At 44.6% G+C, this 24,626-nt stretch overlaps 1 protein-coding gene across 1 annotated transcript in view; it reads right to left on the bottom strand.

Annotated features, from left to right (window-relative positions):
* Nucleotides 1-5,843: 5,843 nt before the first annotated feature.
* LOC135529696 (succinate--CoA ligase [GDP-forming] subunit beta, mitochondrial-like) overlaps nt 5,844-24,626 on the bottom strand; it is a 117,966-nt gene continuing 99,183 nt past the window's right edge. Inside the window, exon 10 of the mRNA XM_064958292.1 lies at nt 5,844-6,014. Coding sequence (XP_064814364.1) covers nt 5,844-6,014 — 171 coding nt within the window. The remainder of the gene's footprint in view (nt 6,015-24,626) is intronic.

The following is a 24,626-nucleotide window of genomic DNA, read 5'->3' on the forward strand; positions in this document are numbered from 1 at the left end:
GTGCGCGTCGGCGCGGCTCTCCTGACTGGTGTGTAATTAAGATTGCATGATATGTGAAATCTCAGGAGCCTGGATGTTCTAATCAATAGCAGTTTCATGAGGAATTATATTACCGCCGCCACTTAACTCCTAATATTTCAGCGCTTTTGTCCGGTGAGATAATAACTCATTCTAAACACATTTTTTGAGTTCTGCACAAAGCAATCAATTGTGTAATCTAATTAGAGGAAGGGAAGGCATTGGGCAGAGACACAGCAGATAGGGGATCCAAAGTCATCTTCTAACCGAACAGCATCTTCTCTGTCCTCTGCTAAATCTATATGGAAAAGGGCACTGCTTTCACTCAGAGGCTCAATACACTGAAATAAATTTCATTTGGATTGACAAATCACAGAGATCATATTCTTGTGGAGGTCGTGGAGAGGTTATCAGCTAATAAACAAATCCAATCTGAGACAAGAAACACTCCTATTCATCTTGGCCTTCACTCTGCTGCTATACAAATATATTTTTACAGAAAAGATCATAGACAAATATTGTATAAGGAAAATAGTTAGTTCCTAGCTCTGTCGGGAATCCTGGAACTGAAACTCCTAGATCTAACACCAACAGACTTTCTAAGAATCTCACCACACATAGGGTTCAACAAACACAGAGTGTGTGTGAGTGCCTCTGCATGTGTGATTGTGGAGAGAGCTTGTGTCAGTGAGCAGAGTGCAGTTCCAGAATGAGCGGCAGGGAGCAGTGTCTGTCTGTCTACAGCAGCAGCCCAGCATACTGATACTGTACAGGAGGTGTAGTTTCACCTACAGCCACTAGGTGCTGCCAGAGACCTCACAGTCAGGTCTAAAGAAAACATCAGCAGAGGCCTGTCCCTTCAAGAGACACTTTATACTATACTACTAGGAGGAAGGACATTCACAATGGTGCTGATATATATATACACACACACACACACACACAGAATAGAATGGTGAATATATGTATCATACAGAATAGAATGGATTTCTACTATGTGGAATAAAGAACTATGTTCTCTCTATGCAACACATAACTGCAGTGTACTGAATGAACATACATGGTCAATACATCCTCCCTTATACAATACAAGGAGTGTGTGATAATGACTAGCTCTGTCCAGTACCTTCAGCTGGGATCTCTGGGGTGGGAGCTTGCCTCCTGTTGTAGTAGAGGGATCTAAACAGTGGCACTGAGACAGAGCGGGAGCTACACAGGCTCCAGAAGCACCATGAGCCCCCGACAGCCCTGCCTGAGTTTATAGCAGATTCTGATCATTGTAAATTAAGCTGTAGCAGGGGCCTATTGTACCCTGGAGGACTGTCCTGCTGAGGCGACTACACTGCCACAGCCTGGGACCTGAAGGAGGGAACACCTCCCCTGCTCTCCTTCTCTCATTTTACACTTCTAACTACTCAGAGACTATAGTTCCTTCCCCAAGTGTACATGTTAGAGTGTCTAAGAGTGTGTGTGAGAGAGAGAGAAAGTGAGAGAAGGGAGTGAGAGTTTATGTATGCGTCTGTGGTAATGGGCATGTGACAGGCGTGTCTGTTGTGGCGTGTGTGTGTGGTCCGCGGCTGGACAGTGATGGCCTGACCAAAGCATCTGATGGCTTTATTAAGGCTGTAATGATACTGTCAGTGATGTGTGTGTGTGTGTGGTCTGCAGCTAGTCAGCAGTAGATTAAGCTAGAATGATACTGTCAGCACGACCTCTCTCTAGAACCACTAGTCCATTCTAATTACATTGGAAAACGTCTATATCCCCCACATTCTCCTTTATTAAGGAGAGCCTGGCCTCGACAGACAGCCAGCCAGCCAGCGGAATGGCCTGAAGGGAATATAATCCCTTTTTCACAAGACCGTGTGGCGCGTTTAAGGGACTTTTATCCACACACACAGACTCATGTATACACAAAGACACATGCCACACATGCACATTCGCACACACACTGTGGCCAGAGTCTCAGAGGGGGCAGTAGTTCCTCATTTACATTTAGCGTGCATGTGTGTGTGTTTACATCAGGCATGACTATCTGCATTGGAGAGCCTGACAACCAGGCAGTGTCCATCAATAAACGAAAGTCCAATGAATGAAAGCCAGCCCATTAATAAAACATCAACCACTGGAATAAAATTCTCGTCTCCACATCTTGTGGCACTCTGTCGTCACAGCCAACCACCATGTGGCCAAAGGATGCAGAAAAAAGGCTTTCCAATTAAAAGTGGCAGAGTTAATCCTGGCTGATCCTTTTGAAGAGCAGCCTGCCATTATGGGGTCTGTGGTCAGCGCAGCTAGCTAGGCTGATTGATTCTGACCAATCCCGCTCTATGATGCCCCAGCCGTAATGACCACAGCTAAATCAAGGATTAAATGCCACGAGGACTCTGATTCAACCCAATGGTCACCATGAACTTCTGAGCCAATCCCCAATTTGAGAGCCAGAGGCAATTTGTGACATGTTTGTGAAAAGTGAAACCGCTAATTAACGTTTTTGTGTGTGTCTTCCATGAAAAAATATTGGCAACACAAACACGTGTGTGATCAAAGCAGTATTGATCACACTAAACATGCTGCCACCACTATTCAGGGAAGTCAATCCCAGCTATGGATTTGAACACAATCATTTGCCTCTTTCAGCCCTGTGTCCAACAACAGGGAGTGTTTATGTAGGTTTTATTTGCCACCAATGCTCCATATAGGACACATCATTGCACTCTATACTCCTCTGTAAACCGGCCATCTCTGTAGATCCGACGCAAGACCCACTAGTTGATTCTTATTTATAAAACCCTCTTAGGCCTCGCGCCCTCCTATCTGAGATACCTACTGCAGCCCTCATCCTCCACATACAACACCCGCTCTACCAGTCACAGTCTATTAAAGATCCCCAAACCACACACATCCCTGGGTCGCTCGTCTTTTCAGTTCGCTGCAGCTAGCAACTGGAATGTTATGTGTTGCTACCATGCTGTGTTTCATGTGTTGCCGTCGTGCTATGTTGTCGTCTTAGGTCTCTCTTGATGTAGTGTTGTCTCTCTTGTCATGTGTGTTTTGTCATATATTTTAATTTAAAATGTTTGTTTTTAATCCCAGCCCCCATCCCCACAGGAGTGCCTTTTGGTAGGCCCTCATTGTAAATAAGAATTTGTTAAATAAAGAGATATATATATATATATATTACAGGTCGACCGATTAATCAGAATGGCCGATTAATTAGGGCCGATTTCAAGTTTTCATAACAATCGGAAATCGGTATTTTTGGGCGCGGATTTAAATAAATAAAATATATATATATATATATATATATATATACGCGAATGCAGTAAAGTCAAGGTAAGTTGCTAGCTAGCATTAAACTTATCTTATAAAAAACAATCAATCATAATCACTAGTTAACTACACATGGTTGCTGATATTACTAGATATTATCTAGCGTGTCCTGCGTTGCATATAATCTGACTGAGCATAAAAGCATACAAGTATCTAAGTATATGACTGAGCGGTGGTAGGCAGAAGCAGGCGCGTAAACATTCATTCAAACATCGCTTTCTTTGCGTTTTGCCAGCAGCTCTTTGTTGTGTGTCAAGCATTGCGCTGTTTATGACTTCAAGCCTATCAACTCCCGAGATGAGGCTGGTGTAACCAAAGTGAAATGGCTAGCTAGTTAGCGCGCGGTAATAGCGTTTCAAAGGTCACTCGCTCTGAGCCTTCCAGTAGTTGTACCCCTTGCTCTGCATGGGTAACGCTGCTTCGATGGTGGCTGATGTCGTTGTGTTGCTGGTTCGAGCCCAGGGAGGAGCAAGGAGAGGGACGGAAGCTATACTGTTACACTGGCAATACTAAAGTACCTATAAGAACATCCAATAGTCAAAGGTTAATGAAATACAAATGCTATAGAGGGAAATAGTCCTATAATTCCTATAATAACTACAACCTAAAACTTCTTACCTGGGAATATTGAAGACTCATGTTAAAAGGAACCACCAGATTTCATATGTTCTCATGTTCTGAGCAAGGAACTGAAACGTTAGCACATATTGCACTTTTACTTTCTTCTCCAACACTTTGTTTTTGCATTATTTAAACCAAATTGAACATGTTTCATTATTTACTTGAGGTTAAATTGATTTTATTGATGTATTATATTAAGTTAAAATAAGTGTTAATTTAGCATTCGGAATTTTGGATGAAAAGCGTGCCCAAATTAAACTACCTGTTACTCAGGCCCAGAAGATAGGATATGCATATAATTAGTAGATTTGGATAGAACAATCTAATGTGTCCAAATCTGTTACAAGAATGTCTGTGGGTATAACAGAACTGATATGGCAGGCGTAAACTTGAGGAAAATCCAACCCGGAAGTACTATTATTTTGAAAGGCTGTTTTTCCATTGAATGCTTATCCACCATACAAAGACTTAGGACCCAGTTCACGAGCTCTATGGCTTCCTCAACATGTGACCAGTCTTTAGGCATTGTTTCAGGCTTTTACTCTGAAAAATGAGGGAGATACAGCACTTTCAATCAGTGGCCAGTGGAAATTTCTATTCATCAGCCATGCGTCTGATTGTGAATGAGCCTTTCTTGTTTATCTTTCCTATTGACGAAGCTTTTGTCCTGTTGAAATATGATTGATTATTTATGACAAAAACAACCGGAGGTTTGATTTTAAACATCGTTTGGCACGTTTCTACGAACTTTTATTGTCTTGGAGTTAGTGCACGCGCCTTCTGCATTCGGATTACTGGATAAATCGAAGGTTTTTGGTCATAAAGAGGGACATTATCGAACAAAACAAACATTTATTGTCTAACATGGAGACCTGGGAGTGCCACCAGATGAAGATCATCAAAGGTAAGTGATTCATTTTAATGCTATTTCTGACTTTTGTGACACCTCTCCTTGTTTGGAAAATGGCTGTATGGGTTTCTGTGGCTAGGAGCTGACCTAACATAATCGCAAAGTGTGCATTCGCCGTAAAGCATTTTTGAAATCTGACTCAGCGGTTGCATTAAGGAGAAGTGTATCTATAATTCCATGCTTAACACTTGTATCGTTTATCAATGTTTATGATGAGTATTTCTGTTATTTGATGTGGCTCTCTGCACTTTCACGTTTGTTTGTTTGAGACAATGCATTTCTGACCATAACGCGCCAATGTAAACTGAGATTTTTGGATATAAATATGAACTTTATCGAACAAAACATACATGTATTGTGTAACATGAAGTCCCATGAGTGTCATCTGATGAAGATCATCAAAGGTTAGTGATTCATTTCATCTCTATTTCTGCTTTTTGTGACTCCTCTCTTTGGCTGGAAAAAATGGCTGTGTTTTTCTCTGACTAGGTACTGACCTAACATAATTGTTTGGTGTGCTTTCGTCGTAAAGCCTTTTTGAAATCGGACACTGTGGTTGTATTTACAATAAGTTTATTTTTAAAATGGTGGATAATACTTGTGTGTTAGAGGAATTTTCATTATGAGATTTCTCGTGTTGAATTTGGCGCCCTGCAATTTCACTGGCTGTTGTCGAGGTGGGACGCTAGCGTCTGGGAGTGTAAAGACTAGTCAAATTGATGGTAGGTAGGGGTGTAGAGCTGTGGGCCGGGAGTGTAAAGACTAGTCAAACTGATGGTAGGTAGCGATGTAGAGCTGTGGGCCGGGAATGTAAAGACTAGTCAAACTGATGGTAGGTAGGGGTGTAGAGCTGTGGGCCGGGAGTGTAAAGACTAGTCAAACTGATGGTAGGTAGGGGTGTAGAGCTGTGGGTGTAGCACCACCTGTACAGTACCCACCCTCCAGCCTGACAACCAATGGGTCAAACTGATTGAGCTAGAGCCAGCTCACTGATGGTAGGTAGGGGTGCAAGCTGTGGGCCGGGAGTGTAAAGACTGATGCCGTTGGCAATGATGCCTGCACAGTCCAGCTGACTTGGTGATGCCCCACAGTTGACGATGCCCCCGAAGATGTTCACCAGGATGGCCTCCACCTGTGGCCCGGAGGACAGGAGGGTTATTATAGTCCTAAGAAATGTTCAAACTTATAATGGGTTCTCCTGTGCTGTACACCTACAAATCGTCTTAGACATATTGATGTCTTCATATCTAAAAATGTTTACAGTAAAGTGATAGAGGGAGAGAAAAGACTAAAAATGTTTACAGTAAAGTGATAGAGGGAGAGAAAAGACTGAAACAGTAAACCTGCGGCAGACTGTGTGATGTCTGGTTAGGCAGGGTAATTACATTAACAAAACACAACAGTAATTACTCAGGGCAGACTGTATGATGTCTGGCCAGGCAGGGTAATTACATTAACAAAACACAACAGTAATTACTCAGGGCAGACTGTGTGATGTCTGGCCAGGCAGGGTAATTACATTAACAAAACACAACAGTAATTACTCAGGGCAGACGGTGTGATGTCTGGCCAGGCAGGTAATTACATTAACAAAACACAACAGTAATTTCAGGGCAGACACTAACAAAACACAACAGTAATTACTCAGGGCAGACTGTGTGATGTCTGGCCAGGCAGGGTAATTACATTAACAAAACACAACAGTAATTACTCAGGGCAGACTGTGTGATGTCTGGCCAGGCAGGGTAATTACACTAACAAAACACAACAGCAATTACTCAGGGCAGACGGTGTGATGTCTGGCCAGGCAGGGTAATTACACTAACAAAACACAACAGTAATTACTCAGGGCAGTTGTGTGAAAAGTTTAGTGTGAGCAGAGGATTAATCATGCATGTTTGTTTATCATCTCTAATCTGTAAGAGCCACTGTGTGTGTGAATGTGTGTGTGTGTGTGTGTGTGTGTGTGTGTGTGTGTGTGTGTGTGTGTGTGTGCGTGTGCGTGTGTGAGTTAATGATGTTTACACACTCTTCTTGGGCCAAATCCAATCTCCTTGGGTCACATTCTTGAGATCTAACTAAAAAAAAGCCAGTGTATAGACTGAACATTGGAATACAACATATTGGTTCAAGAATTGTATTGCCGTTTGATGAGTGTGCTTTTCCTGGATTCAAGTCAGACAACATTCTATATGTTTGCCATTGAATATGTCCTCTTTGAGGACACACTACATGGTGTGTGTTTGTGTGTGTTCGTCAGATAGCCATATTAATGTGGAGCAGCTGTCAATCTCCAAGGAGAAGCAGTCCTCAGGTGGAGGTGTTGTTCATCACTGTCGTCTGTGACTGATAGCACACTATTAGAGCCAGTACCATAACCAATAACACAGGGACAGCCATGCCAAAGACACACACATGCACTACACACACACAGACAAAATTGCTTCTCCACAGAACATTCCGTCTATAGTGAGTGAGAGGTGGTGTGAGAGAGAGTCTCATTGGTCCAAACTTGCATAAAACAATTTCACTGTCTGCCTTACATCCTGCTACTGTAGGTGAGATCTGAAGCAGGGCCTGAATGTTCCTTTCTAAAGGTAGATGTCATCTCCACAGCCTGGAGGTGTGAGTGTGTGTTCCCCTTGGCCCTAGGTAGCTCTTGCCCCAGGCACAGACAGCAGATTGGTCTAATCCTGACACTGCCTCTGCCCAGTTACAGCATTACAATCAGACAAAATCACAGAGGTAGAGAGAGCGAGAGGAGAAAGAGCACGAGAGGAGAGTGAGAAGAGTACGTGAGAGGAGAGAGAGCGAGAGCAGAGTGAGAAGAGTACGCGAGAGGAGAGAGAGCGCGATAGCGAGAGAGAGAGCAAGAGAAAGCGCGTGATAGCAAGAGAGACCGTGATAACAAGAGGAAAGAGAGCATGATAGCAAGAGGAGAGAGCGCGAAAGAAAGGAGAGAGAGCACGAAAGAAAGAGGAGAGAGAGCGCGAAAGCAAGAGGAGAGAGAGCGAGATAGCAAGAGGAGAGAGAGCGAGATAGCAAGAAGAGAGAGAGCGAGATAGCAAGAGGAGAGAGAGCGCGATAGCAAGAGGAGAGAGAGAGCGATAGCAAGAGGAGAGAGAGAGCGATAGCAAGAGGAGAGAGAGCGCGATAGCAAGAGAGAGAGAGAGCGCGATAGCAAGAGGAGAGAGAGCGCGATAGCAAGAGGAGAGAGCGCAAGAGGAGAGAGAGTGCAAGAGGAGAGAGAGCGCAAGAGGAGAGAGAGCGCAAGAGGAGAGAGAGCGCAAGAGGAGAGAGAGCGAAAGCAAGAGGAGAAAGAGCGCGATAGCAGGAGGCGAGAGAGCGAGATAGCAAGAGGAGAGAGAGCGAGATAGCAAGAGGAGAGAGCGCAAGAGGAGAGAGAGCGCAAGAGGAGAGTGCAAGAAGAGAGCGAGATAGCAAAAGGAGTGCGTGGGAGCAAGATAGCAAAAGGAGTGCGCGGGAGCAAGATAGCAAGAGGAGCGTGCGAGAGCGAGATCGCAAGAGGAGAGAGAACGAGGGCGAGATAGCAAGAGGAGAGAATGCGATATCAAGGAGAGAGAGCATGAGAGGAGCGAGATAGCAAGAGGAGAGCGCACGAGAGGAGCGAGATAGCAAGAGGAGAGATCACGAGAGGAGCGAGATAGCAAGAGAGAGAACGAGAGCGAGATAGCAAGAGAGAGAACGAGAGCAAGATAGCAAGAGATAACGAGAGCGAGATAGCAAGAGAGAACGAGAGCGAGATAGCAAGAGAGAACGAGAGCGAGATAGCAAGAGGAGAGAATGCGATATCAAAGAGAGAGAGCATGCGATATCAAAGAGAGAGAGCACGAGAGGAGCGAGATAGCAAGAGGAGTGAGCACGAGAGGAGCGAGATAGCAAGAGGAGAGATCACGAGAGGAGCGAGATAGCAAGAGGAGAGAGCACGAGAGGAGCGAGATAGCAAGAGGAGAGAGCACGAGAGGAGCGAGATAGCAAGAGAGAGAAGCGAGATAGCAAGAGGAGAGAGCACAAGAGGAGCAAGATAGCAAGAGGAGAGAGCACGAGAGGAGCGAGATAGCAAGAGGAGAGAGCATGAGAGGAGCGAGCACGAGAGGAGCGAGATTGCAAGAGGAGAGAGCACGAGAGCGAGATAGCAAGAGAGAACGAGAGCGAGATAGCAAGAGAGAACGAGAGCGAGATAGCAAGAGAGAACGAGAGCGAGATAGCAAGAGAGAACGAGAGCGAGATAGCAAGAGGAGAGAACGAGAGCGAGACAGCAAGAGGAGAGAGAATGAGAGCGAGATAGCAAGAGGAGAGCGAGATAGCAACAGGAGAGAGAACAAGAGTGAGATAGCAAGAGGAGAGAGAACGAGAGCGAGATAGCAAGGGAGAGTGAGCAAGAGGAGAGAGAATGAGAGTGAGATAGCAAGAGGAGAGCGAGCGAGAGGAGCGAGAGTAGTGAGCGATGCGAGCGAGAAGAGAGCAAGCAAGATAGCAAGGGGAGAGTGAGCGAGAGGAGAGAGCGAGAGGGGAGCGAAATACCAAGAGGAGAGTGAGTGAGAGGAGAGAGCAATAGGAGAGAGAGCGAGAGGAGAGAGCGAGAAGAGAGCGAGATGGCAAGAGGAGGGAGAGTGAAATAGCAATAGGAGAGAGAGCGAGAGGAGAGAGCGAGAAGAGAGAGCGAGAAGAGAGCGAGATAGCAAGAAGAGGGAGAGCGAAATAGCAATAGGAGAGAGAGTGAGAGGTGAGCGAGCGAGAGGAGAGAGTGAGAAGAGAGCGAGAGCGAGAGAGAGCGAGAAGAGAGCGAGATAGCAAGAGGAGAGCGAGCAAGAGGAGAGAGCGAGAAGAGAGAGTGAGAAGAGAGCGAGATAGCAAGAGGAGAGCGAGCGAGCGAGAAGAGAGCGAGATATCAAGAGGAGAGCGAGCGAGAGGAGAGAGCGAGAAGAGAGCGAGATAGCAAGAGGGAGAGCGAAATAGCAATAGGAGAGAGAGTGAGAGGTGAGCGAGCGAGAGGAGAGAGCGAGCGAGAAGAGAGCGAGAAGAAGAGAGCGAGAAGAGAGCGAGATAGCAAGAGGAGAGCGAGCAAGAGGAGAGAGCGAGAAGAGAGAGCGAGAAGAGAGCGAGATAGCAAGAGGAGAGCGAGCGAGAGGAGAGAGCGAGAAGAGAGAGCGAGAAGAGAGAGCAAGATAGCAAGAGGAGGGAGAGCAAAATAGCAATAGGAGAGAGTGAGAGGAGAGCGAGAAGAGAGAGCACTAGAAAGGGAGAGTTACAGCAAGCTAGAAAGAGAGCGAGAGTAATAGATAAGAGAAAGACAGAAAGAGAGACAGGCAGAGGTCGCTGTGGCTTCTGGTGGTGAGATCTGTCAATACTCCAAGCTCTGTTGAACCTTAGCCCTGCCATTGATTTCCCCCTGTAGCTCATTAGACTATCTATACTCCAAGGACACCACACTAGGAAAGGTATATCTACACATCAACATACATATTACACTCAAGTTTAACTTTATACAATGTCACTCAAGGAAGCCCAATCAATGTCCATGATCTGACTTGTGGACCACCGTGGTGGCTCCCAGGTGTGATTTACTGTACATACTGTAACAGCACTGTTGTGGATAATCAAACTCAATAAAAATCATGTTCAGTAAGACAAGCACATCTCACAATTAATGTTTCCTGCACCGTGTGGTTCGGCCGGTTTCTGGCGACACACAGAGTGATTGAAGTTTCCCATCAGCGCTTGAGGCTGATTTACAGAACACAACACAGGGATGCGTGGGGTAAAACTGGTGAATGTCCTGCTATTCTGTCTCCTCACCACTGGGGGGCAATAAATATTAAGATACTGGTTCTGAAGCTCAGTACAAGCCCTATTCTGTTGCCATCAGCAGCACATTTTTCAATCCCAGCTCTATTCAGTAGCACCATATTTCTTCCATTCACGAGTGTCCTATTAACATCTATGTATATAAATGATACATGAGACATGATTTATGTATGCCCGCATGCAAGTAAAAGCAGTTTATAGAAATATGGATGAAAAATAGTTGGCTTCACTTCAGTGGAGTTTTGTCATTCAAAAACATGTTAAACAGAGCAGCCCCCTAGCCCATGTACAAGAGATCAACTTTCACCTAACAGGCTTTTAACGGTTGCAACACAGTATTTGAGAAATGTTTGGTTAAGTGTGATCACTAGCCATGATTCCAATGTATCGTTACAGAGTTAAAAGACTAGGCACACATGATCAACCACCTGCTGTCACACAGCGCCACCATGAGCAGAGGTCTAAAACACTCTCTCTAAGTTCCTTGTATCCTCAGTGTTCAGGAAATGGATGAAGACAACACCATATTCAGAAAGCTCTGTAAATATGTCATGAGGGGGTAAGGTGTCACCTCCGTCACCAATGTGTTGCACCTGGATGACGCACGGGAGCCATTCTGCAAACGGTTGACGACATATTGGTTACATACTGTAGTGGCTTTAGAGACGTTGAGCTGCAGTAGAACCACAGAGCCTCTCCACCGTAGATCTGGCTCTTTAAATGTCACACTGATTAATAGCAGAAAGGAATGTTAGGGTCATTCCCTTTGGTTCAATCCCTTCTCCATTCAAAAGTCAATCTTACATGTGACCCAGTCGATTCGAGCTCGGACTCAAACTCTGACCAACCCAAAATCACACAAAGATCAATTCAAATCAACTCGGATGCAATTCAATAACATACATTGTACCATTCTCCAATTGCCCCTGTGATACAGTAGCCTCATCATTTGAGCTAGGATAAATATAAGCGATTTATTTGCTTGCAGCAGAGCATAAAGGAATAAAGTTTATTGTACCGGGATCCTTTGGGAACCTTGATGCCTGTAACGTATGAGGAGTTCTACCTGGCCCAGTGAATGATTCAAACTTCACATAATAGGATCATAGCAGCCTCTGCTCCAATACCGTCAAGGCCCTTTCACATCAAACTGCGAAAGAGCTTCACAGTAGAAACAGGCTTTTCAGCCTCCATTATCCAGCGGGATGAAACGTAGTCTCGTAGACTCTACGCTGACAGACAGAGGAAATGCATTTAAGATGGGATGAAATGTAGCCTCGTAGACTCTACGCTGACAGACAGAGGAACTGCATTTAAGATGGGATGAAACGTAGTCTCGTAGACTCTACGCTGACAGACAGAGGAACTGCATTTAAGCCATTATCCCGGATTTAAGAGGGATGAAACGCATTTATGGGATCTCGTAGACTCTACGCTGACAGACAGAGGAACTGCATTTAAGATGGGATGAAACGTAGACCCTACGCTGACAGACAGAGGAACTGCATTTAAGATGGGACTCTACGCTGACAGACAGAGGAACTGTATTTAAGATGGGATGAAATGTAGTCTCGTAGACTCTACGCTGACAGCAGACTCTACGCTGACAGACAGAGGAACTGCATTTAAGATGGGATGAAACGTAGCCTCGCAGACTCTACGCTGACAGACAGAGGAACTGTATTTAAGATGGGATGAAATGTAGTCTCGCAGACTCTACGCTGACAGACAGAGGAACTGCATTTAAGATGGGATGAAGTGTAGTCTCGTAGACCCTACGCTGACAGACAGAGGAACTGCATTTAAGATGGGATGAAGTGTAGTCTCGTAGACTCTACGCTGACAGACAGAGGAACTGCATTTTAGAGGGGATGAAACGTAGTCTCGTAGACTCTACGCTGACAGACAGAGGAACTGCATTTAAGATGGGATGAAACGTAGTCTCGTGACAGACAGAGGAACTGCATTTAAGAGACTCGTAGACTCTACGCTGACAGACAGAGGAACTGCATTTAAGATGGGATGAAACGCATTTAAGAGTCTCGTAGACTCTACGCTGACAGACAGAGGAACTGCATTTAAGATGGGATGAAACGTAGTCTCGTAGACTCTACGCTGACAGACAGAGGAACTGCATTTAAGATGGGATGAAACTGCATTTAAGATGGGATGAAAGTCTCGTAGACTCTACGCTGACAGACAGAGGAACTGCATTTAAGATGGGATGAAACGTAGTCTGCGTAGACTCTACGCTGACAGACAGAGGAACTGCATTTAAGATGGGATGAAACGTAGTCTGCGTAGACCCTACGCTGACAGACAGAGGAACTGCATTTAAGACGGGATGAAACGTAGTCTCGTAGACTCTACGCTGACAGACAGAGGAACTGCATTTAAGATGGGATGAAACGTAGTCTCGTAGACCCTACGCTGACAGACAGAGGAACTGCATTTAAGACGGGATGAAACGTAGTCTCGTAGACTCTACGCTGACAGACAGAGGAACTGCATTTAAGATGGGATGAAACGTAGTCTCGTAGACTCTACGCTGACAGACAGAGGAACTGCATTTAAGACGGGATGAAACGTAGTCTCGTAGACCCTACGCTGACAGACAGAGGAACTGCATTTAAGACGGGATGAAACGTAGTCTCGTAGACTCTACGCTGACAGACAGAGGAACTGCATTTAAGATGGGATGAAACGTAGTCTCGTAGACTCTACGCTGACAGACAGAGGAACTGCATTTAAGACGGGATGGAACGTAGTCTCGTAGACTCTACGCTGACAGACAGAGGAACTGTATTTAAGATGGGATGAAATGTAGTCTCGCAGACTCTACGCTGACAGACAGAGGAACTGCATTTAAGATGGGATGAAACGTAGCCTCGCAGACTCTACGCTGACAGACAGAGGAACTGCATTTAAGATGGGATGAAACGTAGCCTCGCAGACTCTACGCTGACAGACAGAGGAACTGCATTTAAGATGGGATGAAGTGTAGTCTCGTAGACTCTACGCTGACAGACAGAGGAACTGCATTTAAGATGGGATGAAGTGTAGTCTCGTAGACTCTACGCTGACAGACAGAGGAACTGCATTTAAGATGGGATGAAGTTTAGTCTCGTAGACTCTACGCTGACAGACAGAGGAACTGCATTTAAGAGGGGATGAAACGTAGTCTCGTAGACTCTACGCTGACAGACAGAGGAACTGCATTTAAGACGGGATGAAACGTAGTCTCGTAGACTCTACGCTGACAGACAGAGGAACTGCATTTAAGACGGGATGAAATGTAGTCTCGTAGACTCTACGCTGACAGACAGAGGAACTGCATTTAAGACGGGATGAAACGTAGTCTCGTAGACTCTACGCTGACAGACAGAGGAACTGCATTTAAGATGGGATGAAACGTAGTGACAGACAGAGGAACTGCGTAGACTCTACGCTGACAGACAGAGGAACTGCATTTAAGACGGGATGAAACGTAGTCTCGTAGACTCTACGCTGACAGACAGAGGAACTGCATTGGGATGAAACATTTAAGATGGGATGAAAGTCTCGTAGACCCTACGCTGACAGACAGAGGAACTGCATTTAAGATGGGATGAAATGTAGTCTCGTAGACTCTACGCTGACAGACAGAGGAACTGCATTTAAGATGGGATGAAACGTAGTCTCGTAGACCCTACGCTGACAGACAGAGGAACTGCATTTAAGACGGGATGAAACGTAGTCTCGTAGACTCTACGCTGACAGACAGAGGAACTGCATTTAAGATGGGATGAAACGTAGTCTCGTAGACTCTACGCTGACAGACAGAGGAACTGCATTTAAGATGGGGGATGAAACGTAGTCATTTCGTAGACCCTACGCTGACAGACAGAGGAACTGCATTTAAGACGGGATGAAACGTAGTCTCGTAGACTCTACGCTGACAGACAGAGGAACTGCATTTAAGATGGGATGAAACGTAGTCTCGTAGACTCTACGCTGACAGACAGAGGAACTGCATTTAAGATGGGATGAAACGTAGTCTCGTAGACTCTACGCTGACAGACAGAGGAACTGCATTTAAGACGGGATGAAACGTAGTCTCGTAGACTCTACGCTGACAGACAGAGGAACTGCATTTAAGACGGGATGAAACGTAGTCTCGTAGACTCTACGCTGACAGACAGAGGAACTGCATTTAAGATGGGATGAAATGTAGTCTCGTAGACTCTACGCTGACAGACAGAGGAACTGCATTTAAGATGGGATGAAACGTAGTCTCGTAGACTCTACGCTGACAGACAGAGGAACTGCATTTAAGATGGGATGAAATGTAGCCTCGCAGACTCTACGCTGACAGACAGAGGAACTGCATTTAAGATGGGATGAAATGTAGCCTCGCAGACTCTACGCTGACAGACAGAGGAACTGCAAATCCCCAGTGTCAATGCATTTTATAAAACACATTCATATTTTATGCCTATGCCTCATGTTCAACACAATATGAGGATGAATGTCATATCACTGACTGGTATATACACAACATTATAACCCAACAAGTCAATTTGTCCAGCCCCAAAACAACCCATGATACCTACAAAATAGACATGAGGAGAAACCATAATATTTCTCCCCTATAGACCTCTCAACACCTACAAAGTCATTTTCTTCCGCTCATTTGAACTAACTAACTAACCAGCCATCCATAATTGCATTTCCTCTGTCTGCTGCCAGCATCCCTGTGGTAAGTGTGTACTGCTGAATTATCACTCCGACACATATTTAGCACTGTGCTTCACACTAACAGCAGTGTACCCCTGCTGACCACTGCTAATCTGTCAGAGGAAACACATCTCGTTTGTTGTAGCCTAGCAGATAGTCCAGAAACATCTGGAAATCCTTGGTCTCTCTGTGGTCTATTAAGGACATTGTTCTGCTTTATCTGGTGGCAGCAGCCTCCTCTGACAGGCCTGCAGGTCCAGGTCCGGGCTGCACCACCCAAACAGGGGCTAACGGTTAACATGCAGCCTTTCCAAATGAAGACAGGGCCTACAGGCACTAATGATGTACCATGAATCAGCAGTTCAGCTGTGGTATTGGGCCCAGTTCTATTTAGGTCCCCACCACCTTCCCACAGGTAGGTGAGAGCAATAGTTTGAAAGCTCTTACTTAGCCTATTGGAGAACCCGGTGAAGCAATCACCATATAAACCAGAAGTCCTCCTCACTACATCAATGGAGCTCCCAGTTTATCCCAAAAACAAATAACCGTTTGAACCCACCTCAAAATGACTTGTCGCTTCTGAGGACAAAAAACACATACATGGTCAGTCATACAACACACGTGCACAGCATGGATATTAAATAGCATATGTATGTTTGTGTATAGCGCTACAAACAGGACACTTGGCCTGGACAATAAGACCGTCCATTTGATTGTAGTTCTTCTTTGTATCCTCCTCCTGGCTTTCCCTTTTGGCACAATCTTATTAAATCTAAGGGCTATTTTCCTCTCTGCAAATCCATTCCCTCTGGTGTGCTACTCTTCAGAGGGCGAGAGAGACAGACAGAGATAGAGAGAGATGCGGGGGAATACGTGTCGTGGTGCCGTGCAGGCCTGGATGCTATTGAAGGCTGGGATTGGGCCTGGCGAGGGGGATAAGAGGGAAATAATTATCCGGGCTGTTGAAGCATGACAGCTCCTCCTCGCCCAAAGTGAAAGAGATGAAGCATTATGTCAAGAAAGCCTGCTCACAAACACATCTTGACACCGCCATCTAAAGTTTCACTTCATTTTAAGAAACCCTCAGTGACTGACGGCTGGCTACCTTCGTGATCAATGGACGGGAGATGCTTCTCTACCGTCACACAAGGGAAAGATGGCTTTACTGAGTCTTTACTGCAAACATTGTCCCTCTTCGTAAAGCTTTAGATAAACAAATGTGTGTGCAAATGTCATTTGGAAGATATTTGTATGTGTGAAAGTATAGAAAACATAGATATAAAAATAGCTGTAGAAGTAGTATGATTCTGTATAAAGACCATTCTCTCGTTTCTTCCAAATCCATGTCCTTTTCCTGGAATACTCAAGTTATTTTCCTGGAATACTCAAGCACCAGGTAGGTGACTGTCCATATGTCATGACAAATCCAGAAACCATTCATTGCATTGGTCATCACTAGGTATCAAGAAATATAAATGTCAACAATTTGTTGAGCCTGATATGACCTAACAGTGACATAGCACAAACCAACCCACTCTGAAAAACAATGTCCTATCCTATACAATACGTCCTTCTCTCTCTCCATCTCCTGACACATCCAGCTGTCCTGAAAAGCTCTCTGCTGCGAGATCTGAAGATGACCATGTCCTTCTGTTCCTCAGGCCCTGTTGCCACGTGACTGACCAGCACACTCTCTCTACGCTGAAGAAAAAAACAATCAAGGCAGAAATGGGTTTGCAGCAAGCCAGGGGAGGCACAGGCGAAGGTGGAGATGCGGGGGATGGGGGGGGAACAACAGTGTCCCTGTGAATTGATACTGGAGCCAGTCATTTCCGCCTCAAGGTCCATCTCTCTTGTGAGAGAGCGGGGGTGTTGTGAACTGTGACAGCTGGCTCTCGGTGAACCCATCTCCCAAGTCGTCCTATCACTCAGACACTTTTCAACACACTCGCCAATATGGCCAAGACAAAGCAGCTACCAAGACGCTAACCACAAATTTAAAAGACACCAAACCACTCATACACACAGACTCACACCCACTCAAACTAGTTGTATAATGTTATAAAACCTAATGCATTCATATTTTTATTTCACTTGTTGATTCCTTCAGTCAATGAGTAATGTACATGGCACTAAACTACCAAGTGTTCTATCAGTTTACAGCGTATAGACAAGAGACAGTTTTGTGAAGGTCGTGGTAGGTGACAGACATCAAGGCGAAGTTAAATGTAAAGCACAGCGTTAAATGGCATTTCATCTATTGACACAATAGGGGCTGTTTAATGTCGACAGCTGATCTACAGAAGTGGAATAAATACTCCTGATGACATTGGATTGTCTCATTTAGTGTCTCATTAAGTTTCTCGTTAAGTCAGTGTTAGAAAAACCAAATAAACCAATTCCAATTTGTGCTCATGTCGGCAAGCTGCTGGCCTCCATGCTCACACACGTACCTCTGCACCCCATCCACCCCACCCTGACTGAACCAACAACCCCAGCCTCTAATCAGAGCTTTCTCCCATCCCATTGCTGTTTCCCAGGTCACATCATTCATATTCTCTCTATGCTACCAGGCACCGAGTGCTTGCAAGGAGCCCTGGGGGCCTCATCGAGTTTGGAACCCGACTTTGGAAAAGACTGAATTGCACTTTGCACTTCACCTATCCCTTTTTTATGGAGATGGTGGCGTGCGCTGCGTTGGATCGTGTCTTTGTTGTTGAGTTTGAAGTGACTATTAAAACAGAGGCATATCTGATGGAGCCGTCAGTCTGTCGAACGACCCTGCACTCGGTCACGTCCCTCAGCGTTTGCCACCGATAGTTTTTTAATCAGATGGGAGGGCAGGAAAAAAATCCACAACAAGGGCTCTAAAGCAAAAGACCAATTTACCATCAGTAATCCAGGCTGGAGATTTAGTCATTTGACACTAGAATGGTTTCATGGGAAATCTACCTACTGTCAATACGTGGTCCTAAAGAGGGAGAATGGAAGCAATCTAGAGTGAAAGTGAAAAAAGGGCTCAAGTTTGCCAAGTATGAGAAGAGTAGTGAGACAGAGAATAGGTGGAAAACACATAGGAGGTCAAATCTGGACCGAAAAAAGGTCAGGTAAGAGGACACGAGTGAGCGTGAGCAACAGGGGGACGACATGACAGAAAGACAAGGCAATGAAAGATGGGAGACTGGCAGCAGGCAGACGCCACAGGAGCGAGAGAAGGGAGCACAGAGACCAGCACTGGCAGGGGACATTGTCAGATGTCAGTCAGGGATGTAGAACTCATTTCCTGCTGCTCACCTCAGGATCTTGTGCATGTTCACACACACGATGTAGCTGCCATGGTGCTGTGATAAAGGCAGAGACTGTACAGCAGGCATATTATTCATCCCGAGGGTCGCATGTCACCGCTGACAGGCAGACATAAATATTCCTCAACCCTTTCAGGGTTAATGGCTGTCGATCAGTAAGGGATGGGAAGGGGCCAACAGAGATATGCAGGGCCACGTGTGCATACAGACACACAGTATCGCTCCATTTAAAGCACTACTGTTTGAGGGTAGCGTGAGAGCTGTTAAGATTAGACTGGAAAGGCAGACACACAGACAGCCACACACACATCCAAACCCCTCAAACTATCAGGCACATACACATAGTACACGCACAGACATTGTTTAATGTGAACAGTGATTACTATACACAATCCTCAGATATTTCTCCTTTCAATCATTGCAGAGCTCAGCCAGCAAAGTGGTGCTCTGCTCAACTCAGCTCCGAGCGAGAATTACTTTATTAAAATGAAGGAATGCATAATAGCAGGGAATGGCATACATAATCACCTCCGAGACCTAGCACAACAAACCAGCACTGAATATAACAGACCAACATTCCTACTTTGTTCATAATGCTTCATGGCCAATCAAATTTTAATTTATTCTAATGTATGCACACAGAAGGTCAATTATCCAAATGATTCCAGTTCAGATTGCACCTGATCTTGGGAGACAATGAGCCATAAATGGCAGCTGGGTTGTTTTGCAAGGCAAATCATCTCCAACTTCTTTTTATCACTCTGCTTGCATAGACACACCACTTTTCTTTAGTGAAGTGCATTTGCTAATGGGTAAACAACTGGGCGTTTTAACCCACAGCACTGAAGCAGCCAGGCAGACAGACAGGCATGCATGCCTCAGCCAAAGACAGTCATATCAGTGAGTGGACAAACAACAGGTCTGGATATATTACCAACCTAACCTACAGACTGTTCAGGCATGCACCCACACAAATGAAATCATATAATTTACACCTCACAGTAACATTTACTTCAGCAGCTAACAACTGAACTAGCTACATTCTTTTGATATGCGCAAACATAGTCACAGGCTCATCGTAGCGGTGAAAGAATGCAACCACCAATTAAGAACGCACACTTGTTAACGATGCTTCAAGATGTCCACCATTGTTCCTGTACCCAAGAAAGCGAAGGTAACTTAATTAAATGACTATCGCCACATTGCACTCACTTCTGTCGTCCACCTTAACCAACATCACCATTTTCTGAGTCAAGACCACTTTCTGAGTCAAAATGCAAGCCGAGATCTACCACTTAGCCTATTTGTATTTATTACGGATGCCCATTAGCTGCTGCCAAGGCATCTAAAAAACGAGTTATTTGTTTAGATGGAGTCAAGGATATGATTTGTAAAACTCTACAAAGTCCTAGAAAAAAATGTTTCCTTTACAATAGAAAACATTAAAGTGTAATCCATTTGAACAACTTTATTTGTAGATTCAATTAGTATTAGAGTTAGTAACTAATAAAGTAACTAATAAAGTCCAGATACAGCTTCTTTTGACAAAGTAGAAACTAAAATGAGGATAATATTATAACCAGCCAGGTGTGCAGGTGAAATCATTTGCTGTGTTCCTAAAGACAAGCACCAGTGCATGAAGAATTGTAACGGCTTATTGCATTAAAAAAATATATATATTCATGACAAGATATAAAAAGTCATCCGTTGATTCTATCGGACGCTGTATTGTAACCTTAGACCCGTGTCTTTACACATGAATCAATCGTGTCTTCTCTTTATGCTTCAGGTCCAGACAGCACACAGCTTCGGCTGCACTGCACACAGTTTTCATGGGCCTTGAAGCTCACATGCCGGATCCATGATGAAATCTCTCCTGCTGATTGTCTTGTCAAGGCATTGCTTGTACAACACATGTGCGTTGATAGCAGCCATGTCGAGCCATATCTGGGAAAGGGTACCAAAAAATGCCTGCAGCATTGAAGGTCCAAGAACACAGTGGCCTCCATCTTTCTTAAATGGAAGAAGTTTGGAACCACATAAGACTCTTCCTAGAGCAAACGTGGGAGAAGGGCCTTGGTCAGGGAGATGACCAAGAACCCGATGGTCACTCTGACAGAGCTCCAGAATTCCTCTGTGGGGATGTGAGAACCTTCCAGAAGGATAACCATCTCTGCAACACTGCACAAATCAGGCCTTTATGGTAGAGTGGCCAGACGGAAGCCACTCCCTCAGTAAGGCACGACAGCCCACTTGGAGTTTTCCAAAAGGCACCTAAAGGACTCTAAGACCAATGAAAAACAAGATTCTATGGTCTGATGAAACCAAGATTCAACTCTTTGGCCTGAATGCCAAGTGTCACGTCTGGAGGAAACCTGCCACCATCCCTCTGGTGAAGCATGGTGGTGGCAACATAATGCTGTTGGGATGTTTTTCAGCTGCAGTTACTGGGAGACTAGTCAGGATCGAGGGAAAGACGAGTGGAGTAAAGCCCTGAGAGATGCTTGATGAAAACCTGTTCCAGAGCACTCAGGACCTCAAACTGGGGTGAAGGTTCACCTTCCAACAGGACAACGACCCTAAGCACACACCAAATACAATGCAGGAGTGGCTTCAGGGCAAGTCTCTGAATCTCCTTGAGTGTCCCAGCCAGAGCCCAGACATGAACATCTCAGGAAAAACCTGAAAATAGCTATGCAGCAACCCTCCACATTCAACCTGACAGAGATTGAGAAGATCTGCAGAGAAGAATTGGAGAAACTCCCCAAATACAGGTGTGCCAAGCTTGAACTGTCATACCCAAGAAGACAAGGCTGTAATCACTGCCAAAGGTGCGTCAACAAAGTACTGAGTAAAGGGTCTGAATACTTACAGTACCAGTCAAAATTTTGGACACCTACTCATTCAAAGGTTTTTCTTTATTTTTACTATTTTCTACATTGTAGAATAATAGTGAAGACATAAACTATGAAATAACACATATGGAATCATGTAGTAACCAAAAAAGTGTTCAACAAATCAAAATATAATTGAGATTCTTCAAAGTAGACAGGGTCTATATGTAAATGTGATGTTTATTTTTAAAAATGTTAATACATTTGCAAAAATGTTTTAAAAAAACAAAAAAAAAAACTGTTTTTGCTTTGTCATTATCAGGTATTGGGCGTAGCTTGATTAGGAAAAAAAACACATTTTAAATCAATATTAGAATAAGGCTGTCACGTAACAAAACATGGAAAAGAGGGGTCTGAATACTTTCCCAATGCACTGTATTTGGTGATTGGCAGATGGAAAGGTTATTTGTATATGGCAGAGATCTATACCTTTGTGCAAATGTAGTCTGTTACCATCTCTGATTTCTTCTTCTGGTCACTGCCGATGGCAACAGTTGGATGCATGGTGCTGAGGATGCAAACACTTATTTATTTTCCATCTGGCCACCGTGTGTATGTTGTCTTGTGCAGAGGGGGGTAGCTCCGGCCTTTGTTTGTTCCCTGTTCCGAGCAGGCTAATATACTTTGCAATCAACTTGTCTGCCAGGGAAATTCATGTGAAGAAATTGTCTATGGTCACATGGCTGCCTTTGCCCATGTAAGGCGCCACGAGTCTCAAATCCACAGTCTCAGACAGTCCCTCACCCCATGGCTGCCTTTGCCCATGTACAGCGCCACGAGTCTCAAATCCACAGTCTCAGACAGTCCCTCACCCCATGGCTGCCTTTGCCCATGTACAGCGCCACGAGTCTCAAATCCACAGTCTCAGACAGTCCCTCACCCCATGGCTGCCTTTGCCCATGTAAGGCGCCAAGAGTCTCAAATCCACAGTCTCAGACAGTCCCTCACCCCATGGCTTCCTTTGCCCATGTAAGGCGCCACGAGTCTCAAATCCACAGTCTCAGACAGTCCCTCACCCCATGGCTGCCTTTGCCCATGTAAGGCGCCACGAGTCTCAAATCCACAGTCTCAGACAGTCCCTCACCCCATGGCTGCCTTTGCCCATGTAAGGCGCCACGAGTCTCAAATCCACAGTCTCAGACAGTCCCTCACCCCATGGTTGCCTTTGCCCATGTACAGCGCCACGAGTCTCAAATCCACAGTCTCAGACAGTCCCTCACCCCATGGCTGCCTTTGCCCATGTAAGGCGCCACGAGTCTCAAATCCACAGTCTCAGACAGTCCCTCACCCCATGGCTGCCTTTGCCCATGTAAGGCGCCACGAGTCTCAAATCCACAGTCTCAGACAGTCCCTCACCCCATGGCTGCCTTTGCCCATGTAAGGCGCCACGAGTCTCAAATCCACAGTCTCAGACAGTCCCTCACCCCATGGCTGCCTTTGCCCATGTAAGGCGCCACGAGTCTCAAATCCACAGTCTCAGACAGTCCCTCACCCCATGGCTGCCTTTGCCCATGTACAGCGCCACGAGTCTCAAATCACAGTCTCAGACAGTCCCTCACCCCATGGCCTGGTTTTGACTTTGAGCAGATATGGAAAGCCATTGAGCAAGTACTTGGTGGCTAACCAAAACTGAAGGTACATGCACCATTACCAGTTTCTATCTGTTTTATATCACCCATTCATCCATTGGCGACAGAATAACACATTTACATTTTATTATGAGTTGTCATAGAAATGGCAGAATATGCTCTTTCAGATACTATATAGAAATAAAAATGTTTTACCTCCATGTGAGCCATGTACATGTGAAGGAAGATTTGATAAAGCAATGCTCCTTTTCCTGAATCTGTCAATAAGATGCGCCCATCTCTTAAAGTACAATTTGACAACTGATAGACCTAATATTGTCACTCACCAGATTATTGTCAATTTAATCTTGTCTGTAGGTTAACTCTTATTATGTGTGAAATTAGTTTCAGTATAGTTTAGGTGTAGTGTAGGTGTAGTTTCAGTATAGTTTAGGTGTAGTTTCCAGTATAGTTTATGTGTAGTTCGGGTGTATAGTTTAGGTGTAGTTTCGATTGTCCAGCAGGCCGCCTGGCATCGTTTGTTTCCTGCTCATCAACTTCAAAAGGGTCAAGGATATATTTTGCACTATTCTAAAGGCCTACTGCATAATTTCCCTTATAATAAATTACATGAGTAATAGAGTTACAGTAAATAAAACAGTCCTGTAAACTGCTACATTTTACAAAGTAAAACAAAAAAGAGAATGTTATCAACTTGCAGGGCATATGCAGTCAAATTATTAACATGAGCACTAACCGTGATAAATAAGCATAAGACAAACATCATTATCACATTATTGTTGTTCTAAATTAAATCAACCTCATCAATCAGTTAGGCCTAATTTAAATTTGATTGTGAAGTAACTTGCACAATTATTGCCCATTCCATCCATTTGTCATTCATTCATTGGGCTGGGATCCTTTTCTTCGTTGGATAGAGTCAAGAAAATGTTTTGCATGCTTTCCTTTCCCTCGCAATACATTTGATTGATAATAAGATTATAGTAAATAAAACTGTCCCATAAGAACTTCTTTAAAAAAGGTAAAATGTAAAAGAGAATGGTATCAACCCCCAAGGCACAAGTCACATTTTTGCTGCTGATAAATATGCATAACAAACTCACCATTACACTACTGTCTTTCTAAATGAAATCAACCTCTTCCTCCTCCCTATTATTCAGTTAGGCCTCATTTAAATTCATTTGTGAAGTAAGGTGCACAATTATCACCAATTCATCCATTGGTCATTCATTCAGCGACGAGAGAGAGATGCATTAGTGCCTGGCTGGGTACCAACATCCTACAGCACATTGACATGGTGAATTAAGTTGGGAATAGAGGTGAGAAAAACTGGTAAAAAGGCCCTGGATACTTTTCGGTTTGTCATTAAAACATTCTGACAAATGAATAGTGTAAAATACAAACATTTAAG

This window comes from Oncorhynchus masou, chromosome 5, assembly GCF_036934945.1.
Source record: "Oncorhynchus masou masou isolate Uvic2021 chromosome 5, UVic_Omas_1.1, whole genome shotgun sequence".
Classification (NCBI taxonomy): Eukaryota; Metazoa; Chordata; class Actinopteri; order Salmoniformes; family Salmonidae; genus Oncorhynchus; species Oncorhynchus masou.